This window comes from Crocodylus porosus, unplaced genomic scaffold (genome assembly GCF_001723895.1).
Source record: "Crocodylus porosus isolate Cpor-Errol unplaced genomic scaffold, CroPor_comp1, whole genome shotgun sequence".
In the NCBI taxonomy this organism is placed as follows: Eukaryota; Metazoa; Chordata; order Crocodylia; family Crocodylidae; genus Crocodylus; species Crocodylus porosus.
Genome location: NW_017728886.1, coordinates 171,738,071 through 171,751,691, shown reverse-complemented (window position 1 = coordinate 171,751,691; position 13,621 = coordinate 171,738,071). Strand labels below are relative to the sequence as shown.

The 13,621-nt window shown below is 42.4% G+C and overlaps 1 protein-coding gene across 1 annotated transcript in view; it reads right to left on the bottom strand.

The window, feature by feature from the left end:
• Positions 1 to 13,117, bottom strand: part of CD226 (CD226 molecule) — a 53,063-nt gene extending 39,946 nt beyond the window's left edge. Inside the window, exons 1-2 of the mRNA XM_019545234.1 lie at positions 13,034 to 13,117; positions 12,401 to 12,733 (exon numbers count right to left, since the gene is read on the bottom strand). Of these exons, the coding sequence (XP_019400779.1) occupies positions 12,401 to 12,733; positions 13,034 to 13,076 (376 nt within the window). The 5' untranslated portion in view covers positions 13,077 to 13,117. The remainder of the gene's footprint in view (positions 1 to 12,400; positions 12,734 to 13,033) is intronic.
• Between the last annotated feature and the right edge of the window lie 504 nt (positions 13,118 to 13,621).

The window sequence follows — 13,621 nt, the reverse complement described above, 5'->3', positions numbered from 1 at the left end:
CACTGACCTAACATCTTGTTTTCCTTCACAGTGGAAAATTCCCACCTGCACGCGCATCTTGTCTGTAAACTATAAATTGTCTCTAACAGTTTTATTCGGGGCCTCTCAGTTCGCTCAGGGTGCCCAGCATGCTGAATAAATTTTGAGACAGACAGCGACTCTATGTCTTTGGGAACAGCTCCGCAAGGGGTCACAAACTCCTCAACGCACCCACCCCCAATATATGTATATTTATAGAAATATAAATATAAATAGAAGTTTTAGTATTTTCTTCCTGCACCCCAATGGATTGTCTTGCACACACCCTTAGGTGCACACACCCCACTCTGGAGACCACTGGTCTAGACCAGCGATTGTGAACCAGGGGTACAGGTATCCCCATGGGTACATGGGAAAGCTGTAGGGGGTACATGCAGGTGGGCAGAGATGGAGCACTGCCACCCACCACCCTGCACCGCTGCCTCCTAGGAGCAGGGCTGGGTAGGGACCAGGGCAGTGGCACCCCTCTGCAGGGCACACAGGCACTGCATGGCTGGTCGGACATGAGGGGGGAGCTGGGGGAAGCTTGCATGCAGTAGCAGTTGCCGCCGCTGTCCACCACACTGCACCAGCACTCTGCATTTGGCCACACACCAACCTCCACCCCCAACTCTGTGTCTGGCCACCAGGGGTACACTTATTAAAAAGGTTGAAAACCCCTGATCTAAATTATCACAGCTGTAACATCACTCCAATACAACAAAGTGATTATCGGTTGTTGATAACATGAAAAGAAAATCAGCTTACTTTGTACCAAGAGAGATTTAGGTTAGACATTAAGAAAAACACATTAACCACAAGGATAGTTAAGCACTAAAACAGAAAATGCTTGGTGGCGGGGGTGGGGGGTGGAAGTCTTCTTCAGTGGAAGCTTTTAAGAATAGGTGAGACCTGGAAGGGATAGTAAAAGTATTTTGATCCTGCCTCAGAGCAGAGGATTGAACTGGATGGTGTCATGATATCGCTTCCAACCATACTTTTCTATGATTTCATGACTCCTTCCAAACTGATTCTGTCTTTCTCCACCAGCAGCGAAGGAGACAAATGACCTTTCAGAGAAAGGTCCCCCGCATCTCCTTAACTGAAAGAAATGGAAATGGTGTTTCCAACTGAAAGATGCAGCCTTTAACAAACAAATCTCCATACCAGAGATCTTGGGAGGAGCAGTCTCAGTTGGTTTGGAACCTTTTCCTTTCCAGTTAAGTACTGACATTATGTTTGACACTATCTAAAATGCAAAGACAGTCTGAGCCCTGCAGAGTTCCAAGTCTAAGAGATGAGGACCCTTAAAGTTTGGCACTTACTTCCATCTATAAGGTGCTGATCATCTTTATAGACTTACGAGTTTCATTCTGAGTTGAGAGACAGGTATTTTGAAAGAAAAAAGCCTATTTGAGGTGAATAAGGGCATGAAAGGTTCTGCTTTAGGCAGGCAAAAGAACATTAATATAAGAAGTGTCATGGTGCATAATCATACCAGTTAAGAACATAACAATAGCTCTGTCTATGCTATCGAAAAGCAGAGCTGATCACTCTACTTAAAATGTGATAATACCTAATGGTACATCTGGCATTGAAACACTCTATTAATACACATCCTTTCATATGCAGTATTGCTAGGGAAACACATCCCCCAAGGCAAATGGCCCATTGTCATTGATTGATTGAAGTACAAATTTAGTCACAAATTAAAAACAATTTGAGTTTGCATTAGCATCTTTCAGAAAGAGCTTATAAGTGGGCAAAAAATTCAGAAAACATTTTTGGCAATATAATGCAATTCACATTATAAGATGTTAAGGTCACTCTGGACATCAACTGAATGTTTCATTTTCTGTGCAAAGCATAAAATGGACGTTTTTGCAGACAGAACGATATTATTTTACCACATAACTGCAAAAAAACTCCTACAGAAAAAAAGACAGGAGGCAGAAAAAGATTGGGAATTCAGATTTATGATTAAACCATCTAAAAAACTGTAAGCAAGAAAGCACACAGAGAAATTATCCCAAGCAGTTTGAACTATCATTCTGGGAACATGCATTTTTAAAGAACGTTTCTCTGGTATCATAGATAATTTTCCTTTGGAGCAAAATCCAAATTGGCCCCATAGGCATGTCCACTTAGGCACTTAAATGTTTAAGAATTAGATACATGGCTCAAGGAGACTGAAAGAAACAAGGTTAGGCACAATCAACAGGGTGAACTGGATGCTTCTAAAGGGCAATTGAGAAAGTCCAGCGAGTGAGAAGCTACAAAGTGCTGGTCAATAGAGTCTGGGACAGAAGTTTCATCAACCGGTTTGACCAAACTCAGTTAAGTCTGATACTACATTCAACCAGATTTATCTTAAACCAGTTTCAGCCATTTTGAAACTGGTTTATGTGCACTGAACCTCTGTTCTGTTACAGGTTTAAACCAGTTTCTGATCTCTTAAACCCATTGATGTGTAACTTCTATCCCTAGCTTAGGAAACAACAAGCACGGGGATAACATTTGAATTCCAGAGGACTGCACATCAGGTGCCTGCATCCACTCAGGAGTTATAGTGTCCTGCCCTCTGAAGACAAGCGCCTAACTGAAAGCATGTGGTATTGGGTAATGGTGGTGTCTATTATTGCATAATCTAGGAAGTGGGAGACTTGAATTCAAGAGTCTCCTTTAAACCTAACTGCAGAGCTGTAGAACAGCCTGGGTGGGTGCATTTTCCACCCCTTTTGCTGAAGCTGAGTCACTGGGCAGAAAAGTATGCAAGAGTTATGGAGTAAGAAGGGAAGCAAATAAAAGGGATCAATACTCTGTAGTTAAAAAATAAAAACTACTGGGAATAACCAGAGAGAGGAATCCAGGAGTCCTCTTTCCCAGTTCATTGCCCTCATCATTGGACACTAGTGTCATGTTCCTTCTTTCTTACATTCTTTCTGGCCCCGTGACTCTTCAGCTAATGCAGACACTGGTAACAGTCTGGCTGTGAAAACAAGGAGCTCACCACAGATATATTTACCTTGCTTCTCAGGTCAGTTTCCACACTGTCCATCACCTCGCTTTTCACCATCAGGCAACAATGTTTGAACTCACTCCTATCTGATCTTCAAATATAAAAAGGCTGACACTGGCATAGCCTGCAGCAGGCTCCTCATTAATGACAAAAACGGATACAAACACATTGTGCACCTGCACTTTCTGACACCAATGACTCCCATAAATCATCAGAAAAGAAATTCAAATAGCATGAACCTAATCCACAAAATATATGCTGTACTTGAAGCTATCTATAGGTACCACAAAAATGCTTTATCTCAACAGTTACACTGCAGCCCTAGGAACAGAACATTCTTTAAGGCAGAACAGTGGGACTCCTTGTCAAGAGAGATCAGATTGGAGCCAATGCCAGATGTCACTGAAATAAACCTGTAGAACACACTTTTCCTATACTGTTCTCATAGAGAAATAAATTATATTAAATAAAATAGGTGATCTTATGATCACAGCCCTTTGTCTGGAGGACAGAGAGAAAGAATACCTTTTTTATTCTGTGTTTTTTTAGACACCATACTGGAAGGTAAAAATTGTAAGTGTGTAGGTAGATGGGTAAATTAAATACAGAGTATGCAATTTTGGTTAAATTTCCAGGATGACAACCATCTTAGAAAGGCAATATGGGTGTATGTGAAAGCTCGAGAAAACAAAATTTGGTGCCGCAGTTTAAAGTAGGATGCATTAAAGGATAGTCTGATCATGTAGGTGAGATGTATCCAGTGGTTGGGTGGTGGACAAAGTACTGATTGGGTGTAGGCATCTTACTTCAATGGATAAGAAGCAAAGTGGGTAGAGATAAATTTCCTCATTGTCAGTGATGGCTGGCTAAAGGTGGAGTAATACAGCAATCGTTGCTTAAGGAATCATAACTGTTTGCTTGTAGTATATTTCAAAGCTGTATTTTGTTCATTTTATAAATTTATCATTGACTTAGAATTTCATGTAACCTATATTTTAAATATAGGTTTTAAATATTGAGGACCCTGATTATAAGATGATCCCCCAATAATTATATTCTATATATAGAAATATATATATATTTGTTATGATTTTCCAGTTATAATGTAGCAAAACCCCCAGGTTTTTTTAGTTTGTTTGGGTTTTTTGGGGAGTGTGGAGGGAGGGTAATTGCATTCCCTCCCCTTCCTCAATCATTTCTGGCTTTTTCTCTCCCTCTCTATTCCCTATAGATAAATACAAGTGAGCCTAGGCCATAGGATAAGTTTCAGCAGTTTATTTTGGTAGCAAGTTGTATTTGTTTTGTTTTTTCTCCTTCTTAATATTGTATAATTATTATGCTTATGTTGATTTTTACTGTTCTATATTACTGTTTTACTGATACTATATGATTAAGACCTACATATGTAAGTTAGCATAAATCATGTCAAGTTTCCATTTTGTTTGTCAAGTCTCCATCTTGTCCCCATGCCTGGTTGTGTAACCTATGACTCACACCTACCCCTCCTATGTAACTTGGTTTCTGAATGAATGGGGATGAATGAGGGTATTTGAGAGACAATGGCAGTAGGTCTAAAAATAGCTCCCTCTGAATGACCAAACCATCAACACCAATATGTGGGCCAACAACCCAGCCCTTGGAACCACCCTCAGCATTCAAGAAACAAAAGATGAGGCAACTCAGCATTGTGTCAGGCTGCACATGCTCAGTAAGAACACCTGGAGCCCTCTGAGACAGGACTGACCTTGCCTGGAGAGGACCTCCCCATTGGAGCTCAGAGGTCGTCTGCCCCATAAAAAGGGGTAGTGAAGACTGATTCCTTGGGATGCCCTCTCCATCTGGACCAGCACCATGCCATACCACCTATCCACCCAGAGGCCCTGCCGGTGACCCTGCTCTGAACGACACCTACTGGACAAAGACCCCTTCCCAGCCTGGATAGGTAGCTATCACCCCCACCCCGTTTTCAACCAAGGACTTGGACTCTGCTTCTCTTCCCTACCTGGACTCCAGCCCTTCCACTGAGTCTCATTCTCCTGCTGCCATTGTGAGTGCTTTCTTGCATGCGTGTGTGCGTGTGAACCAATAACTTCATGCAGCTGTGTAATGTGTTGTCTGTTTAATAAACCTGCTATTTTGAAACCCTGAGTTGGGTTTTTGTCTGTTTTCTGACTGTTTCCTCCTTGCCACCACTTATCTGCCCCCCCAGCTCTCAGCTTTCAGCCTGTTTCCAGCCCCAAGCTCCCAGGTTTCTGCCTCAGTTTCTTTCCTGGCTATCTCCTCCTTGCCACTGGGCTTTTCCCCTTGCACCAGGGACCTCAAGTAACCCTGGAGCCACTTGACCTTAAGTAACCCCAAGCCTCAGCTCCTCAGCCAGCTTCTCTCTAGTCCACTGGTTCTAATCCTGGTTCCGGCAACCTTCACTCCCTACAATTTAACTCTCTCTCTCACACCTTAACCTTCCCCCAAGTATCCTAGAAAGTTATAAAGCGTTTTCTCCATTTGTGAGGATTAGTGGATTTAATGATGTTTATGTAGTTTACTAGTGGAGCAAATGCTGCACATGACTGTTCCTGTTCCTAGAAGACTTTATTTGTGTAAAATAAAAAGCCGTTTCTATGTAGCACTTGTTCTATGCGTCTCTGGGCACATTAAAGAAATAACATTTGAAAAGACTCTTTTATTAAGTGCCAGAATCAAGGGGGACATGCCAAAAATACAGAAACCCTGAAATGACATTTTAGAAAGTCGCCTCTGACCAAGTTGCACCTTAAACCAGGATCGATCAATCGATATCGATAAATATCCATATCTATTCATCTATCCATATACATGCATATATGCTACACTATGCAAATGGGATAGTATGTGTACGATTTTTATTTTTTAAAATATATTTTAGCTATTGTCATTGCATAAAAAAGTACTAAAAAATGTTCCCCAAGAGGAACTAAAAGGCTGGAGAGGAATGAAGCACAGAGGGCTACCAGAGCCCCACTCAAGATCACTAATTACACAGATTCTTGCAGGTCACCAATGCTTTTTTGCTGACCGGAATAATTCCTCTTCTATAAATTGCACAACAGCTATTGGCTCAGTACTGAAATCCCCTGAACCTAAGGTGTCCTATGAAAGCACCCAAGATCATGTCTTAAACATCCATACAATGTCCTGTGAGCATCACCTCAAATAGCCGGAGCTTCAGAAAATAGTATAATTTCCTTTCCTGAATTAGGCCTTGGCCATTTTGTACATCAAAACAAGCTTTCCCACACTTGTTAATTCTATGTCTTACCATCAACAATTGAAAATCCTCCATGGCTCTCAGCAGCTATTTTAGACAGTGCCGGTTGGACTAGTGCTTGGAGAGAAAGCAAAGGTTCTGGAAAAGAGCCTCCGATTCTTGTGCCCACCAGCCCTCTGCCTTACGTCATCAGCTAGGGTGTATATGATGCAAACATCAACAACACCTTTTTAAAATTTGGTAGAGAAGTGCATAGGAATGTGTGGATTGCAATATCTAAATTCTCTGTAGGGTCACATAGTCTCTCTGTAAGGTTGCATTGCAACCTACTATGGTAGGGTCAAGCTTGCATACCAAAGTGCTTCCAGCATCATAAATGAAACTCTGAGACAGATAGCATGTAAAACAATGGACTCTAGTCTTGCAAATAGCATCACAGAAACTCAATAACAACAATATACTGAAATAGTCATATTTATCAAAAGGAAAAGCAGAGATCACAAATTGCCTCTCAACAGCTCTTAGGGTCCCAATACAGTTCTCTTTATATCTCACAGTTTCCAATTAATTTAAAAAGTGGAATTTTAAAAGTCAAGTGCACATGTTAAGCATAATTTAAAATTACTTTTATTTTAAATGTAGGAACAGTTTTAGAAACCCCATATATTTATTTGTTTTAATTTGTAGAGGCAGCCTTTGAAACAAATAATATTTTAATAATATTAAAATGATTTAAGGGAAGATTTCCAAAGGCAGAAAAAGGAGTCAGACATATAAATCCCTTTGACTTTGATTGGCAGTTAGATGCCTAATTGCCCTTAGCGCTTTTGGAAATCTCTCACCTTATCCTTCAAGCAGATGAAAATAGAGTTTTCTTTCTTTCCTGAACCTTTTAACTTTGTATTTCCATCTCTTGAAAGAGTGATGCCAAATTTTATAAAGGAAACATCAGAATGAGGAAGAAGGTAGTCAGGGATGTCATGGAAAGAAATCGGTGATTGGAAGACATGCTGAACGCTACTGTGGAATTTCTTAGTGACTGCCTATCACATGTGAAAGATGTAGCTAACAAGCCTGCCACGCTGCAGGCTGCTAACTCACTCCCCTCCACTGTTTCAGGTTTTCCCTTGACAGGTGGAAAGACTGCATAGGTAACACTTTTCACCAGCAATAACCACATGACAAGCACAGTCGTTCTCATACTGGAGTTTCTTCTGTAGCTAGAATAGTTTTAGGGGCAGCAAGGAGAAAAAGAAAGAGTATTAGCAAGTTTTAAAGTGTAGTTTTCCATCAGAAAAGTGACACCTTCTCACTCTCTACACATCCGTGTTACAATGGGCCACGACGGCTCACTACATTGACAAGCAGAATTTCTAATGATGACAGAACTAAGATAGCAAGGGAAGAGTGACCTGAATTCCACTTCAACTTAGTATCATCAATAAAAGTATAAGCTTAAAACCAACTGCAAAATGTTCAATAATTGACGCAAGGTGCAAGGCCGAAAAAACCCAGCCTGGATTTTAGAACCCAGTTGGAAGTCTTCTATCTTACAAACAGAACAAGTTTGATCTAATGGGAGAATATAAAAAAAAAGATCACTAGTCCCAAACCATCAAAAAAGCATAGTTAACATACACCAGGGACAGGCAAAGTATGGTCCATGGACCAAAGCCAGCCTGCCAGGTGATTTCATCTGGTCTGAAGGCAGGGACCCATGAATTAATTGCATCTTGACTCAGCTCATGGCTGCCCCTACTGTGCTCTGCATGGGGCTGAGCCCCACCTACTACCACCAGGGCAATGCACTTTGCCCCCACCCTCGCCCATGGGAGGCCCTGGTCCCAGGCCCAGCTCTGGCCAACACACAGCTTCTGGGTTGGGTTGCTGCTGCTTCAGCCACCCAGGGAACTTCATGGTTCCCCCAGCTTCCAGTGGCTTCTCTTCCTGTCATTGCTGCAGCACTCTGGGTGGCAGGTAGGGAAGCAGTGGTGGGCAGAGGCAAGCTGCAGCTGGACAAGAGCCCAGAGCATGGAGCTAGGGCTGGTGGGAGCATGGGGGTCTCCAAGAGCAGATCCTGGGGCAGGAGGATCATGGGGTCCAGGCCAGCCTGGTTCCATCACACAGGGCTTCCCGCAGCTCACATGTAGCTCTTGGGACTTGTGCGCCACCGGGGAGAAGCTCTGCACAACGGAGGAAGTGGCCTTCCCTGCTCTCTGCTGCTACTTGCAGCTCCCAGGACTCTGCTAAGAGTGGTGGGGAGCCCCACGTGATGGAACAAGGCTGGGTCAGCCCCACTCCCTGCTTTCCAGCTGAGTCCTGGGAGCTACACATACCAGCATGGAACAGGGCCGAGTCACTGGCTCCACTGCACAAGGCTCCCCTGGCGATTTACGGCTCTGGCTAATTCCTGGCAGCTGCACGTGAGCCACATGTAATGGAGGCAGGCCAGCCTGGCCCCACTCCCTACGGCTGGAACTGCACACCAACAGGGGCCTCTACCTGTGTGGGCCATATATGCTTCAAGAGCCCACCATCTGCTGCAGCAGGGACTGTGCACCATGGAGGGAGGCAGGTGTGGCGGGGGCACATGCACACCCACATCTCCCCACACCTACAGCCTACCACACCCCCACACCCTCACCCTACCCCCATCTATACATCCTCACCCCCATATATACCCACATACTCCACATCTTCCCACCAACACATCACACACTCCACACAAGCCCCACATCATCCTGTACACACAACCCCTCACAAACCCCACACCCTCCCTCATACTCAGCCCCCCCACTATGTCCTTCACACACCCACAAACCCCACACCCCTCCACACCTCTCTGAACAACCCCACACTTACATCCCCCACAAACCCCATACACAACCCCAACCACATCCCATTCACCCCTCACACAATATTCAAGATAAAGATTTTATTTTGGGCTATTAAGCAACTGCAAACATACACAAATCAGGATGAAAAAATCAGGATGAAAATTTTTTTCTAAATAAAATTGAAGTATGTTACAGTAGATATTTGATTTTTAGTATTTTTTTTCTCCCAGTTCCAAGCTGTTAACCCACCATACTCAAAGAAGTACTTCCAGGGGAAGGGGAAGGGGAAGGGGAAGGGGAAGGGACTTCCAGTGGCAAGAGTCAGGTTTTAGAGGCAAGACTTCTGGTCCCAAGGTTGCAACCATGGGAGGGGGCACCTGTCAAGGGGTGTGGCTATTTGTGTGGCCCTCAACAGCTCACCAAAATTCATTAAGCAGCTCTCCTGCCAAATAATTGCGCACCCCTAAAGGTACACCATAGCCAATGGCACGCAAACAGTACCAAATTCAGCCAAATGATCATCTAAGTCACCAATACGTAAACTCATATTTCTAGATCAGCAGTCATGTCAACCCTGTTTTGGTTGTAGCTGAAATGACCCAGTTCAGATCAGAGGCAGATGATTTTGGGGGCAGGCGCTAGGACTTAGGTGCTGCCATTACTTTTCCCTAGAGCAGTACAAGGAGAGATTCTGCTGCTGCTGCTTCTCACAGAAAAGTGACTAATGCAGAAGCCCCTTGCTACTGAATGCTACCAAAACCTTATGTCTAGCAGCCATATCAAATTACTCTGTGGGATGCATCCAGCCCTCAGACCTCTGCTTTATATCAATAAAAACACTTTGGCCATTTTCCTCTTCCAACACATGGGAAAATATCGATATCTTCCATACTGATTTTACACAGACAACTCTGAGCACATACTAAGGTCTTAACCATTTTCTTATAATGAACCTGAAATGAAGGATGGCTGAAAACATGATAAAAGGAAAATAAGTTGGCATTCCACTAGCAGCTGTTGCTCTTTCAAATATTAGGAAAAAATTCTCCTTTCAGTTCACAATTTCTTCAACCAAAAATACAATAAAATAACAAATAAAGGCATTTTTACCATTTTCCAAGACAGCTATTGAGGGTATTAAGACTAGGCTACAGAGCTTTGCACAAGTCAGCAGCCAAATCTAGCCAAGGTTGAATGCTAAGCAAAATTTTTTCTCTTTTTTAGGTGGTTCAATGGCCTACAAATAATTTATCATCAAAATCCAGGTCAGACAAACAAACATATGTTTGTTTTACCACAGTTAAAACTAATTCATCCTCTTGCTAACAGTCTTGACACTGAATGGGCAAAGAAATTCAAAGACCTTGTTAATCCCACTTCCAAGAACCAGCATTAGAAAAAGAATCCCCCAGGCTTCCTTTTCCTATAGTTTGGGGGAAAGCAGCAAGAATACTCATTGAATTCATGGACACTAACAGACACATAGACCAGTGTGCAGTCTCTCATTAGCATGGCTATCATTGGGAATTTTTCTTTTTCTGCTCTCTAACTTTAAATAATAGCCATGTAGGACCAGGGTTTTCTGTATTGCATCATCCTGATTCCCTCTCCAACTTTGCAGTCTCCTCACTCCTAAATCATAAACTCATAGAAAATTAGAGTTGGAAGGGACCAGGAGGTCATCTAGTCCAACCCCCTGCTCAAAACAGGACCATTCCCAGCTAGAACATCCCAGCCAAGACTTTGTAAAGTTGGGTCTTAAAAATCTCCAAGGATGGAGATCCCACCAGCTCTCTTTGTAACCTATTCCAGTGTTTCACCACCCTCCCAGTCAGAAAGTATTTCCTAATAACCAATCTAAGCTTCCCTTGCTGCAACTTGAGACCATCACTCTTTGTTCTGTCATCTGCTACCACTGAGAAAACTCTAGGTCCATCCTCTTTGGAACTAGTCATCAGGTAATTAAAGGCTGCTATCAAATCCCCCCTCTCAGTTTTCTCTTCTGCAAACTAAATAAACCCAGTTCCCTCAGTCTCTCCACAGAAGTCATGTGCCCCAGGCCCCTAACCATTTTCGTTACCCTCTGCTGGACTCTCTCCAACTTGTCCACATCCGCTCTATATTGGGGGTTCAAAACTGGACACAGTACTCCTGAAGTGGCCTCACAAGTACAGAACAGATGGAAATAATTACTTCCCTTGATCTGCTGGCAAAGCTCCTACTAATGTAGCTCAGTATGCTACATTAGTAGGCTACACATAGCCTTCTTGGCAACAACGGCCAAGAAGCACATAGCACATAGCCTTCTTGGCCTTCTTGGCACATAGCCTTCTTGGCATACTGGTGACTCATAGTCAGCCTATTGGCCACTGTAACTCCCAGGTCCTTTTCTGCAGAGCAGCTGCTTAGTTAGTTGATCCCAAACCTCTACTGGTGCATGGGATTCTTCCATCCTAAGTGCAGAACTTTGCACTTTTCCTTGTTGAACCTCATGAGATTTCCTTTGGCTCAAACCTCCAATGTGTCTAGGTGACTCTGAACCCCTGCCCTACCTTTCATTGCATCTGCTACAACCCTCAGCTTGGAGTCAGCCATGAACTTACTTAGAGTGCAATCCATCCCATTTTCCAGATTATGTTATCTATTAAATAGATAATAAGTTTCTCAGTGAAAAGGAACAGAACTCCTAAAGGAACCATTCAGAGCCTGGACAGGAGGGAATCCCATGGGTGTATACTAGTACAGTACATTACCATCTGTGGTGGTAACAGGGGTTACTTTTGTACCCTTGGGAAATCCCATCACAGATTGTAATGTCAGGAGACACTATTTCACAATGGAAAGGGATGACTGTAAGAGCAATGTCCTCTAAAATGCTGTCATAGGAATGAAACAAATATGTACTGCTGTGGTGACCTCTACTCCCTCCGTCCCCAAATGCAGGTAATTTCCTTTATGATATGTACCATTTACCCCTAAACTGGGCCCCTACCAAAGCAGTGCATTCTTTTCTGCCTAGAATCATAGAATCACAGAAACATAGGGCTGAAAGGAGCCTCAGGAGATCATCTCAGGAGTCTGCCCCCTGCTCAAGGATGGCAGTGATTTCAGAATTATTGCATTTCCATGTGTTAAAAGCAACTGAACTGTCATATTCTGATACCAAAAAAGGAGCCCACATTATCTCCAAGTTTGCATGTACTTGCATTATATATATATATATATACACACACACACATACACACACCACCAAATTGTAAAACAGCAAAAGGGTTTGCCTACCTGATTGGGTGACCTGTATTATCTTTTCCCAAAGTCCATCTGGAAAAGTTTGAATGGAGCAGGAATAAAAGCCTGTGTCTGCTGCACTGGTCTTGGTGAAATAGAGAGACTTGACTTCTGATGAAGCATTTACAACGTAAACTCTGTCTTTATACTTGTCATCAATATGTACACCATAGGATGGATGGAAGGTGGCTATTGCTTCTTTGTTGGTCTCATTACACTTAATCCATGACATCTGGGTTATAGTGGCATTCTTTGGATATATACATTCCAGCTGCATATTACTAGCAAGTTTTACAGTTACATCCACAAATCTTCCTTCCACTGTGACTGAAACACATACATATACTCAGCCTGAGCATTTCAAAGTCAAAATTAGCATTGGCAGTATTTTAAAACCAAGCAGGAAATTTAGATATCGACAAGGATAGCAGAAAAAAAAAAAATCACAAAAGCTGGGGAAAATCTTACATGTAAGTTATCATTACTTATAACCCTTAGTTTATGGCCTAAAAATTATCAAAGCTGAACAGAAACATTGATTTTATATATCTCTCTCTATGTATAGCTAGATATAAATAAAATAAAAGTTAAAAATGTCTATTTATTAAAGAAGAAAATTGATCTTACTTTCGTATAACTGGAGAACAATAAGGAAACCAAGGTAGTCCATCTTTGAGAACACTAGAGTAGATTGTGCTATGATACAGCTCCAGTCAGACTTATACACTATGCTACTTCTTAAACATGATGTTATCACTAAAATCTACTATCAGAAGGAGAATGGTGAGAGAGACAACATGCTTTTACTTTCACATGACTCAAGCAGTAAGGCTCACAGTATGAACATTCAGAGCGAGTTTCACATATGACTCACACAAAGAGATACTAAATATCTGTTAATATCTATAGGAATGACATTTTTCTAATACTAAACAAATTTAAAATATGGATATTTGTTACGATGCATGTTTATGTGGCATCCTGACACTGTCAGGAACGACGTTGAGCATATTAGAGGAAAATATGCAGCTCTTGGCAGGAAGGTTAATGAGCTTGGACCACAAGTAGTGTTCTCATCAATCCTCCCTGTGGAAGGCAAGGGCCTAAGCAAGGACTATCACATCCTGGAAGTAAATGCAAAGCAGAGACAGTGATGTAAATGTAAAGACTTTAGAGTCTTTAACAACAGGCAGATATTCTAGCGTCTGGAGGAAG